This window comes from Lissotriton vulgaris, chromosome 12, assembly GCF_964263255.1.
Source record: "Lissotriton vulgaris chromosome 12, aLisVul1.2, whole genome shotgun sequence".
NCBI classification, from domain to species: Eukaryota; Metazoa; Chordata; class Amphibia; order Caudata; family Salamandridae; genus Lissotriton; species Lissotriton vulgaris.
In genome coordinates, this window is record NC_141700.1 from 793631727 (window position 1) to 793653155 (window position 21429).

The 21429-nt window shown below is 47.4% G+C and overlaps 1 protein-coding gene across 2 annotated transcripts in view; it reads left to right on the forward strand.

The window, feature by feature from the left end:
- TSC22D4 (TSC22 domain family member 4) overlaps positions 1 to 21429 on the forward strand; it is a 364865-nt gene that overhangs the window by 44052 nt on the left and 299384 nt on the right. For both annotated transcript variants that reach the window (XM_086946196.1, XM_086946197.1), the window contains exon 2: positions 4590 to 6005. In XM_086946196.1, coding sequence (XP_086802322.1) covers positions 4605 to 6005 — 1401 coding nt within the window. In that variant the 5' untranslated portion in view covers positions 4590 to 4604. The remainder of the gene's footprint in view (positions 1 to 4589; positions 6006 to 21429) is intronic.

Here is a 21429-nt window from a genome sequence, read left to right on the forward strand (position 1 = left end):
GTCTGAAGGAGAGGTGTGTGCTTGTTAAACAAAGGAGGCTGTCACCCTGATCTGTGGATTAATTTCTTTTATCTTGACCTGCCCCAGTTTGCACCTGTCCTAGCCTAACCTGCCAGAAAACCTCGTAGGCTGCACTTTCTTCTCTGAAACTCCACAGAGCTTGCTACATCTTGTCGGTGTGACGAGAGCTAAGCAGCCACTATGCTCAGCATCTGCAAGTAGTGATTTGTATCTTATAAAGCACACAGCTGGAATCCGTGTTTGTGATGACACGGGGTAAATGTTCTGGGCAGGACAGGTGCCTGCCCCTGGATCTGGGTCTTCTGCTGCCTGAGGCAAGGGCGACTGTTTATAGAAGAGATTATGTCACCACACACTGGAATATGTAGTAGGCAAGTGTCTTTGAGAAGCTGCCTCCTCCTCAGGAAGAAAAAGCCAAAGTAGTAAAAAACGTCCTCATTGAATGAAGACTTCAATTGAAAGAAGAAAAACTATTTACGTTAGATATTTCACACAAGGCGTCCTCGATGGAAGCTTCACATCTGGTCTCTGAAACATCTTCTGGAAGTTTGCCCTAGAATTGGCATAATTGTTCCGGCAAGTATCAACGGCGACAGCCAGAGGACTCCTCTGTTTATCAGAGAACCAATCAGAAACCCCGCCTTGGATCTGTCAGAGCGAAACTGACTGGGCCAAAAGGCAAAATAGACATGACTGTTGCCCGGCCCAAGAGGGTCGACCAAACAGTTCATGCGCACTTAGGAAGTGTACACCACTCCTCCCCCTGCTTTGGCTAGCCCCGCCCACCACTGACTGCAATAGGGAAACTAAAATACTAAAAACAATATGCTATTATCATTTTATTTTTCCTTTTGAGCAGTGTGGCGACGCTCCCCTGCCCTAGTGGAGGAGTCTCCACTGAAGCTACAGTAAAAGAATAAAAGTGGAAAAAATAAAATAAAGCAGTCTACATATGGCAGGTGTGCTAGCAGTAAAAAAGTTAAGTAAAAAACTTAAACATGGCAACAGGTGGGCATCTTGGAAAGGTTTGTGCAAAGTAAATACAGTGTAATAATAATGAACCTTTAAAGGCCAATAGGCTTTAACACTGCTTTTCATAATAAATGTCAGCCCTACTGCCTTTGTTGATACTTTTATAGCAATCAAACCATAACTATGGCATCCGACATAACTTTTCCCACTGGACCGTTCAGGCCTTTAGCCTTTAACAGTGGCTTGTCTCTTTAACAAACCCAGGCCTACTTTATTGAGCAGAACCTTTCCTACAAGGCAACAACCAGGCATGTAATCATAAAGTGACAAACATGAACAGATGAAACATTGGCACCATAATACACAATCGATGGATTTTCACAGTGCACAGTGTTTGTTAATGGTGTAACCAACACCAAACCCCTTTGCTTACTCTGTTAATCTGTTAAATTCCATGTAACAAAATATATCTACAGGCTGTATTTCAGCGTAATATCAGCCCACCTTTAAATACATATTGCCCTTTTCCTCTTTTTGGCTTTTCTTCTCTTTCCTCTTTCTCCTTTTCCCTTTCCTTAACTTCAAAATTTCCTCTGCTTCCATTTGTTTTATTATGTACCCTTATCCTTCCTATTCTTTTCTTAATCATACGATGATCTCCTTTCCCTTCTTCTTATTATCTCTTCATTAGATTGCTCTTTATTATAATATTTGGTCATGTTATATGCTATATTATTCTATAGTTTCATCTTATGCTCATTTGTAACTTTGGTACCTTTACTATTACAATAATACAAATTATTTAATTAAAAAAAGGCATACTGCCCTTTACATATGCTTTTCACAGTAAGTAGGTCATCTGAACTTTCTTTGCTGTAACTTTCATAATAAACAGATCCAACCACTGGCCCCTGACATAGCTTTCCTTGTCAACCAATCAGGCCTTTCAGGTCAGGATTATCATATTGCAAATTTTCAGCCCCAAGGGCTCTTCAGAGGGGGGTTCACCGACCCCCCCCCCCCCCCCTAAATCTCCTTGCCTACTATGGAAATCGAAAATTCTTTGTACCAAAACACCTCTCGACTGCCTTTTCACACAGTATAATAACCCCCCCCCCCTTAAAGACGTATTCGCTTTAATGTATGCTTCTCACAATAAATACATCAGGCCTGGTGCGTTTGTCATAACTCTTCATAATAAACAGATTGGACCCATGGAATGTTACAAAACGTTTTCCAAAGGACCAATCGCGCCCAAGGCCGTTATCATTGTTTACCCACCATAACAATCTTAGGGCCTTAGCGGACAGGTTACTCCGTCACAACGACACAATCACAATCCATTATATCCTATGGGATTTATATTTCGGCAGATGGGATATCCATTACCGTTGTGATTGAGTAACCCGTCCACAGAGATCAAAATCAGGCCCTTAGTACTACTGTAGTGAACATGAGCGTTAATAAAAGGCAAAATGTGCAAAAAGCATTTGCTTCGAGTGATAGTAAGCACCATCTGCCGAAAAAAAAAATGGTGGCGCTGAAGATTGGAAGGGTCCGGGTGTGAACAGCCGCTTGGCTTGCGCATGTTCCTGGTACTGTGTTCATGCGCCCCTAGGTTGCTTACTTGGAAGCCGCTGCCGCTCTGCTGTGACAGGGCCCGCCGGCAGCGGGCCAGCTTGCCTCTTATTGGCTGTATTCCCAGGAGGAGCTTCGAGCCGCTCAGAGGCCTCCAGGTAAATATCCTCAGACCAGGAGACTGGGCAAACATTGAAAGCAGAGTATGTGGGAAAAGGGCACTGTTTGTTCCTGTGACCTAGGAAGCACAACCTTTTGAGCTACACCAAACAAGCACTGGCAAAGACAAGAGGTCTCTCCTATGAGCCCTATTGACTTTCCGAAGGCTTCCTAGCCTTGCTGTACAAAATCGCAGCTGCTGTGCAGCACAATTAAAAACAAAATAAAGTGTTAATGTGGCAACTGCGTCATTTTGTTGGCTAGAGCATTTGGTCAGAATGCATGCACATTGCTGTGAAACGATATCTGCATTTCTTTTTTTTATTTACCAATCTAAAGTGGATTGGTAAATAACAAAGTAAAACAAATGCACTTTTTTAAAATGTAGAGTGAAAACGCTTTAAAAAAACCAGATGAACAGGTTGCAGGAGAAGGTGTTGGAGAGAGCGTGGGGGTGGGGGTGAAGCAACACAGCGGGCTGTGAGTAAGCAACGCGAGGAAGAGAACACAGTGGGAAAGGAAGAAACACAGGTGAAAGAACAACACAGAGTGTGGGAGCACATGGGCAAGAGAGAGCAATAAGACTGTGGGTGGGAGGGGAAAGCACATGCGTGACAGAGCAATGTGGAGGAGGAAGAAAAGGATAGTAGGGACCAGTGGTCCTGGTCAGGGCAGTGGTCCTGGTCAGGGCAGTGGTCCTGGTCAGGGCAGTGGTCCTGGTCAGGGCAGTGGTCCTGTCTTGGGCAGTGGTCCTCTCCTGGGCAGTGGTCCTCTCCTGGGCAGTGGTCCTCTCCTGAGCAGTGGTCCTCTCCTGAGCAGTGGTCCTCTCCTGGGCAGTGGTCCTCTCCTGGGCAGTGGTCCTCTCCTGGGCAGTGGTCCTCTCCTGGGCAGTGGTCAGAGCTCTTGCCACAGACAGACTCTATTCAGAGAATTTATGAGCTTCTATCAGTGGCCTGGTAAGGCTCGGCACGAGCCATGGTTGGTCGGATCTCGTTAGGTTCCATGATGGTGGCACCCTAAGCATTTGTCCTCAGGACCCCATGTCAGAGCAGTCCAACATTGGCTCACACAGGCCAGATGGTGTCACACTCCTGCACGTGGAAGCGGTGACCTTTGCACTAGTCCAAGGTTTCAGCTTCTACTATGCTCTAAGCATGCAGGTCTCCTTCGTTGGAGCTGTTGGCCAGAGTGGCCAGTGGCCAGCCAGGTCCAGGCCCAATTTTCAGGATATCCACAGAAATTTACATTTGATGACTTTGGAGCTGATTCACAGAACTAATCTGAGATAAAATCCTAAACTTACTACTTTTGATATTCACAGAAGGCAAGGACAAAATCCTAACTTAAGAAAAATCCTAATTTAAGACAAAATCCTAATTTAAGACAAAATCCTAACTTAAGACAAAAATTAAGACAAAATCCTAACTTAAGACAAATTCCTAACCTAAGACAAAATACTAACTTTCCTACTACTAAATGCCTTCTGTGAATACCAAAAGAAGTAAGTTTAGGATTTTGTCTTTGATTAGTTCTGTGAATCGGCCCCTTTGATTGGAAAACCTGTACACATCAGTGGTCCCTGACATTGATGCAAGGATCCGCCCTCCTAGGCATATGTAATGTAATAAACATTTCTAAAGCGCACAGCTACCTCTATAGAGCTAGCCGTATGCTTGATAAGCCTGACCTAGAACTGTGCAAGACCCCTGGACCGCTCAGGGCCTGTGTCTGCCATTGCTCAAGTGTGGTGAAGACTATGAGAATGTGACAGAATCTTTGCAATTGTCTATTTTCTTGTTTCTTCCACCATTATTTTTGTAATAATGCTTATTTTTCTTTTTCTTTCCTCATAACCCAAGCTGTAAGTCGGAAAGATGAGTACTGGGAAGAAGCGGAGTGGCTTCCAGATCACCAGCGTGACCTCGGACTATGGTCAGGCTGGGAGCGAGGGACGCAAGGAGTCCTTCGGAAGTGACCCAGATAGCCCAAAGCTGTCGCCGCTCCCCAATGGAGGGCTGCGTCTTCCCAGCCGGTCACCACGAGGGTCCCCTCGTAGCTCACCACCCGCCTCTGCGAATGCCCATCCAATGGGTCCTCCGGAAACCTTATTGCTCCCCACAGCACCAACCACGAAGGAGGTGAACTCTCATGCTGCCGATGATGCGCGTGTGGTCCCCGTACGGAGCCGTGATGAGGGAGCTGCCACGCCCGTGGTGGTGGAAGTCAAGAGTGTGACTGTTCCGGTGGACTCTGGTGGCACGCTGGTGGCACCCCATGGCACCAGAGATGAAACATTGTCCTCCTACCCGGCGTCAAGTTCTTCAACCGTCCTCACCAATGGTGAAGTGCCAAATGGGAGCCAGACCCCCTCTGGTGGTCCACCACTCATCCTCAGCACAGCAAATGGACATGCAGGCCTGGTCAACGGCACTCCCTCGCCATCGGAGAGCAAAGCGGGCACCAGCAATGGTGCCATCTCGAAAAATGGCCCAATCTTATTGATGCCGAGTAGCTCCTTGGTGTCCACCGTCAGCTCCGCCAGCTCCTTCACAGCCGCCAGCTCCAGGTTCCGGGTGGTGAAGCTGGACCAGGGCCTCGGGGAGCCCTACAAGAGGGGGCGCTGGACCTGTGTGGACTTCTATGACCGGGACATGGACAACCTTGGCATCAGCAAGATCCTGGACAGCATGCGGCACGGCCACTCGCTGGACTCGCACTTGGAGGCCGCTGGACTCTCCTTCAAGCCGGTGACGCAGTTCTGCCCGCAGTCGCCAGGCAAGGGTCATAGCCCCACATACGTCCACTCCCAGGGCAACCCCCAACTGGTGCTCCAAAACGCGACCCTGAATGTGACTGCCCCGCATCAGCCCCGCTCGCTCAGCGTTCTGCCACAAATCAGCTTTGAGCTGAACCAGGGCGCGGGGATGAAGAGTCCACTCAGTCCTAGGAACTCCCCCACCTGCGAGTTTCTCCCTTTTCCGCCCCTTCCTCGGACAAGCGATGCTAGCCAGGTGGCCAGCACGACTACCATGCAGAGTGATGTCCGCTCTACCAGCTCTTGTCGAGAGGTCTCCATCCCCTCAGTGAGTGAGACTGGCAGCTCTGGGGACCTGGGAACCAGGGGGCAGCAGGTAAATGTCCGACCCAGTGGAGGGTCAAGCCCGTCGCCCCTGGGGTTCCGCTCGGTGCCAATGGTGGTGGTGGACGAGCCCGGGACTTCTCACCCATTATCCAAGAGCGCCCTCCAGTTGACCCATGTGGATGAAAAGAGGAAGGTAAGAGTTTTGTGTGTCAATGGTTCTTCCTTGGGGTTGCTGAATTATTGTGTAGAATGAATTGCCTTCTATGGGAACACTCTAGCCTGTAGGACTTCTTGCCTTCTGTAGATGTGGTTCCTGATTGGTTCATTGGCGTTGTTTTGTTTTGTTTTTCGCATCTAGTATAGCGTTACAGCCCGTTGCCGAGGGCTATATCAGTTGTTAAAGGCCCAGAACCCGAGTTATAGGCCCAAGTCTAACTCATCCGTGTTCCTATCAGTCTTGTGGTTGTGCCCCATGTGGACGTGTCAGTGTCCTTATGTCACTTGTCCCAGAGTCACTCAGCAGCGGCCGGTGCAGGTAAGCATGGTGGGGCGGGGCACAGCGGGAGGGATGTTGACAGACGATGGAATAGGGCAAATAAAATAAATAAGTCCTATTCCTTCGTCTGTCGACAGCCCCTCCCCAGCACCCCGCCTCACCGCACTTACCTGCACCGGCCGCTGCTGCTGGAGACCGGCTTCTCCAAAGAGTAGCTCATGAGCTGCTGGGAGCTCTCAGGCACCTGTGAGTAGTTCTCCTGTGTGCAGCCCGGCCTACTAAAGTAGAGGCTTTTCCTTGGTTGAATTAATATGTGTGTAGCAAAATTGAAAATTGTGTATTCGAGACAAAAAATGTGTGTATTTTCAGAAATCATGAGCTGAAATTTGGAGAAAAATGGTCGAAAAAATCCAAAATATACTTAAAGCTGACATTTGAGCAATAAATCATGGGAGATATCCTTTAGATTGCACTCCATTACAACGCAAGTTGTTACAACGGCTTGCTGTAGGCGGCAGAAGGTGCTGGATTTAAAATCCAAGACCTTCCCAACTTTTGCACTGCCTGGAGTTGAAATAGTAAATTATACTATTCCAATATCCAGCGCCCCCTACAGCAAGTCGTTGTAACGACTGGCGTTGTACTGGTATGTGGTGTAAGATCTTGGTCATTGTAACGACCGCGTTGTAATGGCATGCGATGTATCGCGTGTAATGTAACATCGCATATTCATAAATCATGCAGCATTGGGGAGCATTTACCTCGGTGTCATAGCCACTGGAGCTGTTGGGGTGCGTATGACCCCCATCTAGACATTCCACTTTGAGTAGCCTTTGGGACATTGGTGAGGTGGTCGCTGCTGGTAATCCTGCACGTGGGTGCTCTGATATCATCTTGTCTGATGTGGTCACTATGACATCACTAATACTAGGAGTAGCTGGGGTGATCTTCGTTGAATATAAGTCGCTCTCATTACAGAAAAGCTCGGAGGCCCCTGCAGGCTGCTGTCTGCAGGTTTACCCCTCTCTCACTGCCCTCCCATCTCCATCCCTCCTCCAATGCCGCAGCAGTTTTAATTTATTGACGGGAAAGGCAGGTTTGCTTTTGCCAATGCTTTTTGCATACTGTGGCCTGCTCTTGCTACAGGCGCTGTGCTTTGTCAGCGGTGAATTGTGATTGGCCAGCTGCTGGACATTTCTTTTCAATGCAGTTTCTTGACCCCTCCCCCCCCCAAACTTACTGGAGGTCAAAAGCCAAGAGATTTTTTTTGGGGGGGGGTGGGGTTGTGGGGGGTCAGAGTTGGGACTGGGGGCGTTAAATAAAGACTGGCCTGCTGCCCCTCAGCCTGTCCTCTGTGCTGCAGCCCCCTGTACTGCCACAAGTTGAAATTCAGACCAAGGTGGGGGGGCCTGGCAGCCAATGGGGGGAGTGCTGGGCAGGGGGGGGGGGGGGGGCGAGCACTGGTCTGAAGCCAACTGGGTGCCACTCTGCTCTTTCATATGTAAGCCCGTACTCCGTGAATAGCAACCATATGTGGTATAACGCAATACTTCATGTCTCTCAGAATATATTGATTCATAATGTTATTGCAAAAAAGAGTGACAACTGATCAATATGTGCATTGATGGTGCAGGGCTGTTTTGTTAACTGTTTTAGTTGTTTATAAATCATTTCTTGTACATGTTTCGGGAGTCCATATAATACCTTTTGGACGATTTTTACATATCTATGAGCTCAGGGTGTTAAACCAGTGAGTAAATGAGTGTGTCTAACAGTGGATTCATGGTGGTGATTAGATCTTATATACAGGGTGTAGAGTAGGGTGGGGGACTTCTCTTTGTTGATACTGAGGCGCAGAAACGCCTGGAAATGTTTGGCTGAAGTGTGGGAGCGTGAGCTATCGGGTCATATTTTAGAAATTCCTTGCAAAAAAAAAAAATACACCTTAAAAATAAAGGGGCAGATTTACAATAACTGGGGCATCCCTGCATATCAGCAGCGATGCGCCAGTTATTGTGCATCACGGCTCCGCCACCATGGATGTGCCGCATTGTAAATGCGGCGCACCATGGGGCAAAAACGGACAGATATGTGACGCATCTGTGCCGTAAAGGTGGCGCATTGCTGGAGTTGCGTTGCAAGTGCGACGCAGCTCCAGCAAGGCTCTGGGGGGCCCTATCTTTACAATGCTGCGTCAATCCTTATGCCTGCTTCAAGCAGGCGCAGGGTTTTGACGCAGCATGGGCCCAAATGTGACTGAGTGAAATCTTGTAGATTTCACTCAGCCACTTTTAGGAGGCGTTCCTGCGCCAGAGCCCCACCCCCCCACGCCTACTTCTAGCGCAGGGCATTACAGCGTCACGTTTAAAATACCCTGCAGCATGGTGCTGGTTTTGCGCCGCTGCTGCGTCAAAAAAAGTGACACAACGGAGGCGTAAAAGAGGCGCAATGGGCTTGTAAACTTGCCCCAGTGGTTACATATTTGTGTTGTGGGTGTCAAATAAATCACAGGAATCAAAGTTAAAGTTGGTTGGTATGTCTATTGTCAGAGCAACGAGCCACCGCACCATACACTGGCACAGGGAAACTCCAACTGGCAATTTAAAGATCTAGAACATCTTGAGCCCCATGACAACAGGGAAGTTCCAGAGCAGGAACCTAATAAACACAAGCAAATACAACATTATCTTTTTTTTCCAAAGAAAAGTAAAAAAAAAAAAAACTTTAAAAAAACAGGAGAAAAGAAAACAAAATTAAATAATACAGTACCAGAAAAAGAGGAGAGCAAAACTAGCGAAGTTTCCAAGGAAGACGAGTCACTCGTGAAGATTTTCTGACAGACCCATCTTTCATGGGACACACTTCTGGTAGATTGCTCGGAGCAGAAAGTATTGACTTTTCCACAGGATCAGAAGGCACAGGTTGAAACCCACCAAATCCACCGTAGGAACAAGCGCCAAAGTCAACCATTTTCGCCTTAATAACTTTGCAAAGATTCCACCAATGTCCACCTTCCACCATGACAGCATTCCCACACACTTTCTCAACACGAACAGGTTCACCAAAAGATTCACAACCTTTCTTAACCGTCCTATAATTCTTAACACGCACCATGTCACCAGGAGAAATATTCAAAGATTTTACAGATTTCTTGTCATTATACCTGTTGGCCATTTTATCTTGAGCACACTTAGCACGCATCTGCACTTCATCATTATTAACAGAGTGAGAAGAAACCTTATGAGCTACAGTTCTCAAAAGCCAGGCAGGATAAAGAGTAGAAGTGGGTAATCTTCCTCTGAGAGAAACAAAAGGAGCAACCTTTGTGACAGAGTGCGGAGTGGTGCGATAAAACCAAATCATAGATCTCACAGCGTTCTCCACATCAAAACTATTTCCCTTGGCCCACTTTATACACTCCACAAGCACACGATTCATTCTCTCAACTTGACTATTTGTTTGAGGATGCCCAACTGAACTTCTCAAGTGCTTTACACCAGATTCTTCCAAAAAGACACGCATGTCAGCATTAACAAATTGGACACCATTGTCAGAAACAAGACTTTCAGGAAAACCTTCCCTCATAAAAATTTCCCTTAGAAACATAATGGCACAATTAGCAGTGGGATTGGCACAAAATTTAACCTCCGGCCATTTGCTATGAAAATCCATTAACACAAAAGCAAATCTTAGATGAGAAGGGAGAAAATTAAAAGGTCCCACAAGGTCAATACCAATTTTCAGCCATGGTTTAGAAGGAAAAGGAATAGACTGCAAAGGAGGAACAACAACTTTCAAACCTTTCTCAGCAAAAGCACATACACAACATAGCTTGACCCTTTCTTCCACATCACCATCCATAGAAGGCCACCGGTTGTGCAATCTCAAACGTCTTTTTGTCATTGTGAGTCCAAGGGGACCCTCACGCGCCTTATCTATCAGATTCACACGTAATTTCAGAGGAGGAATACATCTGTCATCCCTCATAACGACCCATCTTCTATAGAAAGTTCGTCGGAGACCTTCCAAAAAGGTTGAATATGATAGGGCAGACTTCTTTCCTTTGGCCAACCAGCAACAATATAATCTTTGACTTTTGACAAGGTTACCTCAGAAATCATGGCCTCTAACCATTCTCTTTCAGAACAACCAATGTTGTCAACAGCATCCAAAGAGGCAATAAACCAATCCTCTTTATCCTCATCCAAGTCAGAATCATCATTATCTATGGAAACAACAACTGGCAATTTACAGAACTAGAACATCTTGAGCCCCATGACAACAGGGAAGTTCCAGAGCAGGAACCTAATAAACACAAGCAAATACAACAATTTGCTTTCCAGATTCTCTGTGAAGCTCTTCCGAAAAAGTGGCCTTTTGAGAGGCATGTGTGTGCCTGGCAGCTTATTTTCGATGTCCCCTGCTTTATGGCAGCCACTGGGTTTATGTTGTTCCTCTTTCCTCCCCGGGGTGCCACGCTCTGCAGTTACCTGTGGGTGGAGTTTCTGCTCTAGTTCAAGTGTTAGTAAATAAAAGCGGCTGACATTTCTCATTGACATGTTTACCTTTCCTCCCCCCTCCCTCCAATCAGATGAGTCCCATGGAAGGCCGGCAGGGCTGGGGCTGCGGTCTGGGCAGCCCTCTGAAGAGGTGGTCTGCCTTCCCTTCAGTGGTGGCAGTGAACCAGGCTGCACCGGTGCCACGCAGGGAGGGAAGGCGACCCACACATGATGCCACCCTCATGACAAATTCAGGATAAAAACCTGCTCCGTGGCACTGGCAGGCAAGACTGTTTATCCAGCATCGGTGAAAAAAAGGCGACTTTTGCACCCACGTCCTTTCATTTCTGAAGCCTTCCCATTGTCCAGCTCATGTCTTTGGGTCAAAGTCACACGTTAGGTGCAGCCACTACGTAAACTTTCCTTGTTTAAACTAATTGTATGCAAATTTCCTTCAAGCGGATATCCTGTAAGTCTGGCCTGGAGCCTGTGTGGTGTGCCAGGGGTGCGCGCTGCTCGCGACTCCAAACAGCTGAGCAGTGACATGGATCCAGCGCGGGGTGATTTTGAGTGTCTTCCTTAAGGCCGTGACGGCGCAGGCGCAGCACATGACCTGCAGACTCGCTTGCATCCTCCAGTGCCCTCCTCTCCACCGACTAACCCATACCCTTCACTTCCATTTCCTCCCCTGGTGCTGCACCACAGGATGAGGGGAAGACGAGGGGTGGATTTCATCCATGGAGGCTATGACAGAAGGGGGTGATCGACGCAGCACCCAATTCTCGGGGTGGGCTCATCTCTGCAGGCTACCACATGAGACGTCGGTGTCTGCAGTTACACTTGAGGCGACGCTGGGTGCAGTTACACATGAGCTGACATGGGGCAGTTACACAAGAGGTGGTGTGCAAGGCACATGTGGTGGAACAGTGTGGAATGTAAGGATGGAATGGGAGGGGGCTTCTAAAAACAAGAGAATCCTTTTCCAATTTTGTAATGAAAGGAAGGGAATTATTTTATCGCTCAATATCCACAATGGAGTAAGAAACGTCCACAAGTTACCAAATTCACAAAACGACATCAGTTTAACAAGACATAAATCTTTGCATTATAGGCTCAAGCTGAGGTTCAGGAAAAGAACCCCCACTAATAGAAGCGCCTTCCTAAACGCAATCTCAAAATAAAAAGGTAAGAGAGATATGCGGGTCAAGTAGAAAATAGGGACAATATTGATACTGAATATTCACATAGATTGTCCTATCAACAGCTTAAACCTGGAACTACCGGCAATAATAAGAATAAACGAACAAGAAGGAGTTGTAAGCTACGCCCAACCTACCACTGGTGGCAGACGCTTGAATGTTTAACTTGGGAGATTACCCAGGTAAGAGATAAGGTTGTAGTACAGTTGAAGACAAACCTTAGATATGAACAAAGGGGAGACATTAATTTAATTCTTTCTCCTCCAATCCCTAGTCCCAATGAAGCAGTGGATTTAGAGGTTAACAGACCAGCAATTTATGAAACCTGGTGATGTGAGAAAATAACCTAATGATAAGAAACAGGTATGAATATAACAATGTGTCTACTTCCAGTAGACATGCAGTCAATATGGAGTAATAGAGTCACTTAACAGGGACTAGGATCTTGGCAGGTTACCAAATGTAAGGATTAAAGTGGGGATAATGGGCATATTTAGTGACAAAGATAAGTGAAGAAGAGGAGTCACAAAAAAGAAAAAAGAGTGCCATGTTACTGTTCAGTAATGTATTGTTTCTTTATCTAGATAAATGCTTAAGAATTATTGTCCTGAAGAAGGTGCAACCATTTTTTGAACACCGAAACGCCGCGTCGACAATTCTCTTTTTTTTAAACTTCATTATCAAATGTATTTATATTTGAATTATTCTTTGTAAAGTTTTGATTATGATATTTGTCTGTATTTTTAAAAACTTTTTGTGAAATTAAACATGTTTTTTTAAAACAAATAAATGTGATGAGGTTTTAGTATTGAAATTATGATGTTGTTAACATGTTAACTAATGAATAAAAAAGATAAAGAACAAATCTTGCTGTTTCAGTATTAAGTACAAACCCCAATGCTTGATGTAGTAGTCTTGTTAAACTTATGTAGTTTTGTGAATTTGGTAACTTGTGAAAGTTTCTTACTCCATTGTGGATATTGAGCGATAAAATAATTCCCTTCCTTTCATTAGAAAATTGGAAAAGGATTCTCTTGTTTTTAGAACCTATCCACCCATTCCTTTTCCAGAAAAAAGGGTACCTCCCATGATATTTCAGCAAATGGGAGGGGGCATGCCATGTTGCGGCGCTTCTAAGACAGAGATGAATGTCTCCTGTAAAGTTTGGCTGCATTATAGTTGTTTCAACATTAGAACTGGGGCTGACCATCTCCTGGTATTTTGCAGTTATAGACAGCTATGCAGCCGCTCGAATGAGCTGAGCCTGAGATCTTGAGTAAAAGTATAGTTGGCAAACTTGGGGTGGACTACTAAAACAGTTTAGACCTCACATGTTGGATGAGGCAGGGGGCGGTGGGCACACACACGTTACCAGCAGGGGGATGCACCCAACTCTTCCAAGTAATAGAACCGACAGTCCGGGGCATCTAAGTTCAGGGTAATTCGAGGGACGCGCTAACTCTGTATTGGACCAGCCATGCGGCTGCCCTTCATAGACAGAGGTTGAATGTCTCATGACCAGTTCAGCTTGCCTTGTAGTGGTTTCAACTTTGGAACTGGAGCCTACAATCTCCTTGCATCTTGCCGTTTTAGAAATAATAAATTGTAAAAGAAAAGCAGTCGAGGAACTGGGCACACATAGCAGTAAAACCAGCCGTTATGAAGAATTGGGGGTGTCCGATAGTTCTTTGTACTAATATCAGGGAGATGCGGCCACGTCCCAACAGTGTGAGATACTTTGATGACTGTCATGCTTTTATCCACAGATTAGCGGGGCAGGTTACCGGGTCGCAGCTGTCTCTGTGGGTTTTTTGTGTGGTTGGGTCAGTTGACCGAGTTGAGCCACTATCACTTGGTTTATCTGGGCATGTAGGGATGCCAGGCGAGATTCTAGCGTAGGCAGGTAGCAGTGCTTAGTGGGTATGTTATGTATTGTCTCACTGGCAGTCCGCAATCCCAGGGGACTATGTACCTAGGTCCTGCACATCAGGCAGAGGTGCCCAGTGGAAGCATGAGGGGATTGCACAGAACAGGACACTGCATAGGTTTGATACTGGCGAATTGTGGCTACATTACCGCATATGACAAAGTAACTGGGACTGATTCACGGGCAGGGTGTGGCGGGGGGGTCCCTACCTCATTTCGTAGGATCATTCCCTTTTGGGTCTATCTAACGATAATCACTTTGGGCTATAATTTTGCAGCCTCCCTTGTCTCAGCCACACTGTGAGTAGGTTAGCCATGGAATTTAAGAAGTGCTGCAACGGCCCTCGAATGCTATAGTACAGCATCTAGTTTACTGGTGCTTTTCGTACCTCTTAGCACCAGCAGCGGCTCACATGGGTAGCAGTAAAGCTTCCTTTGATTTCCCCTGGGATTGGGGCTGCAATGTCATCCAACTTTGCAGCCAGAAACTGAAGAGGCAAAGACATACCTGGGATGGTACAACAGGAGCACAGCAGTAGAGCCAGCTAAGTTTCAACATAAGCTTGGTATACCGTCCGTGTTAAACGCAAGCTCATGGGCTACATCCAATAGGCTCTTTCTGTCAGCTGGGGCGTGAGGGTGCCTTTCCCGAGAGGGTGGGGGTTGCTTTGTTAGTGCTTATAGGAGGCATGAGTTGACTTTCCTGGGTAGGAAGGCCCTGCTGTAAGAATTGAAGTCCTCCATGCGTAAGATGAGCAGCTAATTGGGGAGCGGAGGGGTCAGGATAACCCTCTCTTTAGTATGGCGAGGAGCCCGGCCAGGGGAGGCCAGGAATCCTTGCTCATAACAGTTAACAGTGCCGTGCGTAAAATTCACTGAACAGAGGTGGTATAGCGTTATCAGGCATGGGTTTTAGCATGCCAAGCACACAGGGCGTTTTGATCAAGTGGGTTTCTCCTGTCCTGAGTAAACAGGGACCTGTACCGGGGAGAGACCTGGGAATCAGGAGGAAATAGGTCTCCTTGGTGGGGGGCCCAGGGGTGACGGTGGCCACACCCAGTGCTGTGGCGGAGTTACAGGGCAATCCAGAGGCTGTAAGGTACAGAAGGGTACCCTCTGCAGGAGCACAGTAAGGGTGCTAAAGCCAGATATCCCCAGGGAGGTCCTCACGTTGGACCCTGGAGGAGCGACGGCGTCCCGTTAGTCCTACGGGCAGTTGTGGACCTGAGCAACCAGGTGTTGCCTGCACGCTCCGCCACCTTTAGCTGGGGGGGGGGGGCGTGAGTAAGGGGGTGGACTGGCGGTCCACCGGTGGGAGAGGCTATTCCCCTCCCCCAAATCTAACAAATACTGGTTGGCTAGGGCCAAGGTGAATTTTGGCTCATTAGGTGGGCAGGCGGCGAGGGGCTGCCTGCCTTGGATCACCCGTAAGATAACACCCCATGTTGGCATATTTGTTATGCAAAGAAACCTGCAGCAATTTTCTCCACTAAGAATGTGTCTTGTCTGATTATTTCTCTACGTTATTGCTGTGGGAGGGATGGGGAGTGTTGCCGATATTGGCACTATGCTGGGCTGCCCCGGGCCCACGTAGGGGGCCCTCCTAGGAGGGCGGCCCCCCCTTAGTGCCACAGGATGGCACACGACGGGTCAGCCTCCCAGTGCTTGGGACCCTCGGGGGTCTCCCATGCCCACATCACATCCAGGCAGGACGGGGTGGGGGAGAGGTACATATACCTCTCCCGCACACTGGTCGCCCTCTGTTTTTATTCTGCCGGGGCGCCGTTTCCCTCCCCACCGCTTACCCGGCATACAGGCGGGTGGGGGGTCTATCTAACTTATTATTTGTGTTGCAGGCGGAGTTACAGGGCGATCCAGAGGCTGTAAGGTACAGAAGGGTACCCTCTGCAGGAGCACAGTAAGGGTGCTAAAGCCAAATATCCCCCGGGAGGTCCTCGCGTTGGACCCTAGAGGAGCGACGGCGCCCCGTTAGTCCTACTGGCGGTTGTGGACCTGAGCAACCGGGGTTGCCTGCATGCTCCGCCCCCTTTAGCTGGGGGCGCGAGTAAGGGGGTGGACTGGTAGTCCACCGGTGGGAGGGGCTATTCCCTCCCCAAATCTAACAAATACTGGTTGGCTAGGGCCACGGTGAATTTTGGCTCATCGGGTGGGCAGGCGGCGAGGGGCTGCCTGCCCTGGGATCGCCCGTAAGATAACACCCCATGTTGGCATATTTGATATGCAAATAAACCTGCAGCAATTTTCTCCACTAAGAATGTGTCTTGTCTTATTATTTCTCTACGTTATTGCTGTGGGAGAGATGGGGAGTGTTGCCCATATTGGCACTATTGCCTGGAGCCTGTGTCGTGTGCCAGGGGTGCGCGCTGCTAATGTTCTTGCTTCGATTACCCCCTCGTGTATACGCGTTGGACACCACTGAGGAAAGTCTTTCTCATTCTGATTTATAATTCTGTAAATTTACCTCACGTTGCTATCCCCAGAGTCTGGTGTGGGGGCGTGCCCTCGTGTGCCAGTGATGGACACCGCTGATGCAAATCTTCCTTGTTTTCGATTCATAGCTATGTCCATATACCTCTCTCGTTTTCAGATCCCTAAAGACTGGGCCCTACTGTTATGAGTAAAAGTCAGGGACAGAAACCTGGTAGGGCGAAAGCCGGGGTTGTCGGCAACCCAGCAGTGGATACACAAGAATTGTCTTGACATCCGGTTTTCCTTAGCAGACCCCTCAATCAGTATTTGACACTCCAGTGGGATTTCACATTATAATATCAAAAAGAAAGTCCCCAGCCCCCACCCTGTATATTAGATGAGTTTCAGAGGAGTCATCTCTGCCCATTCAGGATGACCTGTCAATCACAGTGACCTATTATGTAGCTTCTGGGGGGAATTTCACACCTATCCATATGCTAAACACTAGTAGGGAGAAGTTGGAAAGCAAATGTAAGTTAGCCTCGAGGAAATTCTAAAACGTACTTTTCAGTAATAATTATAAAAAATCCTGTTTTGAATTGGATTTTTAAAAATTGGAGTTTATTTATTTTTCTAGCTAGTTCCATTCTTTTGATACAGTTTCAGGATTTTAGTCAAATGTTCTTGACTGAGTTTGACAAGGGACAGTGGGATACAGTCACCAGTCAACAGCGGGTTCCTCAGCAGCATACATTTGAATGCTATTGAGACAACCAGTTTAACATCCGCTATTGTGATCGAATGCTCCAGTGACGGCACTGTCAACCAGTAGTATGGCAAAGAGTCTTAATCACTGCCCAACAATGACCCCACCCCCCCTAAAAGCTCCCTGTGAACTATAAACCGTGAGTGAGATTACCAAAGTCATATGTTGTGAAATGAGTGCATGTGAACCAGGCCCGAGGACCCACCACTGGGCGACCTTAACCCCTTCCACGCGGGGCTAATTCCCCGCGGCGCTCGTGACGAGCTCAGCTCGTCATGCTGCACAGTGGAGCTGAGCTGAGCTCGTCACGACTCCGCCCACTCAATGGAACGCCCCGCGCAGGAGGGTAATTATCCCCGCGTGGGCGTTCCGCGGCTGTTATGACGAGCTCAGCTCCACTGTGCCTCATGACGAGCTAAGCTCGTCATAAACGCCGAAGGGGCTAAGTAGGTTCGGGCCCTTCACCAGACTTCTTAAAACAGAGGTCTTCAATCTGTGGGGCGCGACCCGCATGGGGGCCGTGAAGCCCTGGGAAGAGGGTTGTGCATTCCCCAGCTTCACTTGTCCCTTTAATCCAAAACCATTCCTTAACAATCTAAATTTGAGGCTGTTTTTTTTTTTTTATCAGCTGCTTGCCTGAGTGAAATGCAAATGTGCCGATCAGGTAATCTGCAAGTGTAAAGGGTGCCGGGGAGGAGTTCTGGGTTCAATTGATCAAATCACTCCCAGCTTTGTGATGACAAAGATTTGTCTTTTTTTGAGTGGTAGTGCAAAGAGTTAACAGCAGGGCTGTGAAGTGTTTGCTTTTCATTTTAACTGCATTTACACAGCCCTTACTGCCCCTGAAGAGGTGTTGAAGGGAATGGTATGTATAAAAAGATGGCACTAAATAAACTCTGGTATTACTAAAACCTACATTTTGGAAGCACCGTTTTAGCGTAAAACTATTTGCACGTTTTGCAGCATTCTATCTTACACTGTGTGTAAATCAAATATACAATAATAACTTACATATTCCCAGTGCTTTCTGTCACAGGCTGTGATCTTGTAGCATGTAAAAAACACACCACTATTCTCCTCTGCACCAACCCAGATTTAATGTTGTGCCTCACTGGACAAACTCAGACCAGTGCATTAACTAATAGAGGTTTCATATTGCACTACAGTGCATTTCGCACTCAAAAATAACTTTATTTATTTATTTTTAATTTTTGCTGCCTGTTTTTTATATGTAGCTACCTGATGGTGAAAGACCTGGAAACGTACAGAATATATTGTGGCTTATTTATGAGAGGCTTGCATCGCCAGATCATCACTTTTTGTGATGCTCCAGTGGCGCAAGCGTCTCAAACATACCTATGAGGTGGTGCAAAGTCCCCCTGCAAGGCTCCACATGGCCTCATAGATACGGAGTAAGACGTCGCAGCGCAGGTCCCTGCGTTGTCCTACTCTGCGTCAAGGAGGCGTTCCATAGGCTTACCATGCGATTTTGACACTGCCGCATATAAACCTGGGGCAGCTCCAAAGATGACCGCCTCCCCAGCAGAGGCTCAACAAGGAGAAATGTTTTCATTTCTCCTTGTTTTTTTCCTCTTTCCATGTCTGCTGCTACATAGAAAGAGGAAAACCCCTCTCTGGATTGTTTTTGTGAAGGAAGGTGCCCCTTCCTGCCAAAAAACAATCCTTCCTGTGTTGGTGCTGGGCAGTAATTTGTGCACCAACGCAAGAAAAAAGGACAGGAATGCCCCGTATAGCACAAATACCGTGCATTCCTCCTGCCCTTTCGCATTGGTGTGGGGCAGCGCAACAAGAAGACTTGCGTTACTGCTCAATTCCTCATTCCCAACTCCTAAATGAGGCCCTTTGTTTTTAGCTACACCTCTGACCGCGCCCCCCGCTCACTGACCTTTGGTTTGCTGAACACTGTTTAATTTTATTTCCTCACCGTAAAAATTATTTGCTGTGGAAATTGACTGTGTTTATGGTTGTTGATAGTTGTCCATGATGACGAGTACCAGGATCTAGGAATTTTTGTCAGAAGGTTGTCTTACGCCTAAAAAAGTTTGACAAGAGGGTCTCCGCATCAAAATGTTGAAGACCTCTGTCTTAAGGTATTATATTTGGAAAAAATGAAGCTCCTGTGTGAGTGTGGGACAAGCTATGAGCAGGAGGCCAGTTGACAAGATGGTGACTAATGGACCCCAGTTATATTCAAAGTTCTTAAAGTTATCAAGGATTATGTCAGACATTCTTTCCATTGTCAAGGCTTGCATCAATCGGGCATGCCACAGTGTAACCGAGGAAGCCCTAGTAACCATAATCTAGAACCACTTTAAATAGCCAAAGATTGGCCCTCTGTGCCACAAATGCGACTTTTCAGCTCACAGCTGCAAGGAAGCTCTAAGCGACGCACAGTCCAGTGTTCGTGGTCCCCACTTATTGCACTTCACGCTGACGTTTGCTGGTACTACCCCACACTGGACCCCTTGGATCTGAAAGTGAGCCAGGAGCACCTTCCCTGGAGAGAAGGTGGGCGTCTGACCATTTTCGGAATTGCTTCATGGATGGGATTTTCTTACCTTGGAAAAAGGTCAGAGAGACTTTAGTCCCCCAAAGTCTGAGAGGTGCCACACACACAATTGCAACACTGGGCACTACACCCAGACGTGGGAGATGCTGCTACTAGGGAATTTTCCCCAATTGAAAAATTTGTAAAACAAGGCGAGGGGGACTAAGGGAACTACCTCCTTTCTTTATTCGCTTTTAATTGATACATCCCCCAAAATTCAGCCACCACACATGGACTTCTGCTCTGCTACACTGGGGGACGTTATCCCCAAGGAACAGTGGTAGAGGTTATGGCATGACATGCCACACTTCGACCACTTTGGGGATGAGAGACGCCCATTACAAATTATTATGTGACTGGTACTTATACCCTACTATGCTCAAAAAAATCTTTCCCACCACAACTGACCTTTGCTGGAGAGTATGTGGGTTGCTGAGGGACTTCCGTCAGATATGCTGGGACTGCCCTATAATCTGCCTGTTTTTGTGTGAACTTTTGGCACAGATTAAAGACATACTGGGATACCTGATCCCCTCACGTTAGGGTTTGCCCTATTGGAATTGTGAGCCAAGTCCCATAAATGCCAAAGCTCAAGCGACCGCTCAATCTTAAGGTTATGCCTAGGAGCAGCAAAGTTAGCGCTGGCAGTGTTAGGATTTTAAGCTGTACTCTGGTTTTCTACATAGGACAGCTAGACCTGCCACTGTGAAAATTGCTTTTGGGTGCTAATAACTGTAAGGACATGTTAACATTACATTTTTACGTGTCCTACTTTTACATACCGTGTGTTAGACCTGGCACCTTGGCGTGAGTCTCCCTTCCACTTTTTGCTGATGTGCCTCCGATGTTTTACTGGTTTTCCGATACTCAGGGCACTGCGCCACGGCTGACCCGTGCCGCAGTGCAAGTGCTCCCTACTGTAAATTGTACATGCGATTGGTATCCATGATTGGTTCATTGGATTTACTGTCAGTCCCTAGTAAAGTGCACTAGGAGTGCCGGGGCTTGTAGATGCCAATACTGCTGGTGGGCCTGCAGCGCTGGTTGCGCCACCCACCGAAGCAACCGTAAAGATGTGTCTGGGAACTGCGACCGCAGAACCCCCGTGTGGTCTCGTACTGTCACGCTAGCTGGGCAAGTGCACCCACTTGCCAGCCCCCAAACCTTCCCTTGACTACATATTAGTCACCCCTATGGTAGGCCTGTGGGCAGGGTGCGTTGTAGGTGTAAGGCAGGACAAGCCCTGATGTGTGTGGCCTGTCCTGGTAGTGACTTACAACCAAGACCGTATTTCACTATTGAAGGCTACCTGCTCCATTAGGCCAGACTGAGCTGCTGGAATTATTACACCCTATAATCCCAGCAGGCTTAGGGAGCATGGTAGCGAGTCGTGTTTAGTATGCCTGAACTCAGGATGATAAAATATTTCTTGTAGTCAAGTTTATTTTAGTATCCTGGGTTTGCAAATGCTACTTTTAGAAAGTTAGCATTTGCTTGCCTAACCATTTCAGCCGCCTCTGCTGGTATGTGTATCTGACTGTCTGGGATGTGTGAGTGACAGGGCTGGGGGGATGACAGGTGGTGAATGCGCAGATTACACCTTAGTGGGAGGTAGGAGTGGCTCTTGACTCTGGATCTTGCTGTGCTCTACCACCACAATGCCGGCTCCACCCTCCTGGGGAGCGACTGATGACTCAGCCGACACCTGGCCCAGGAAGGGCGAAGCCCCCAT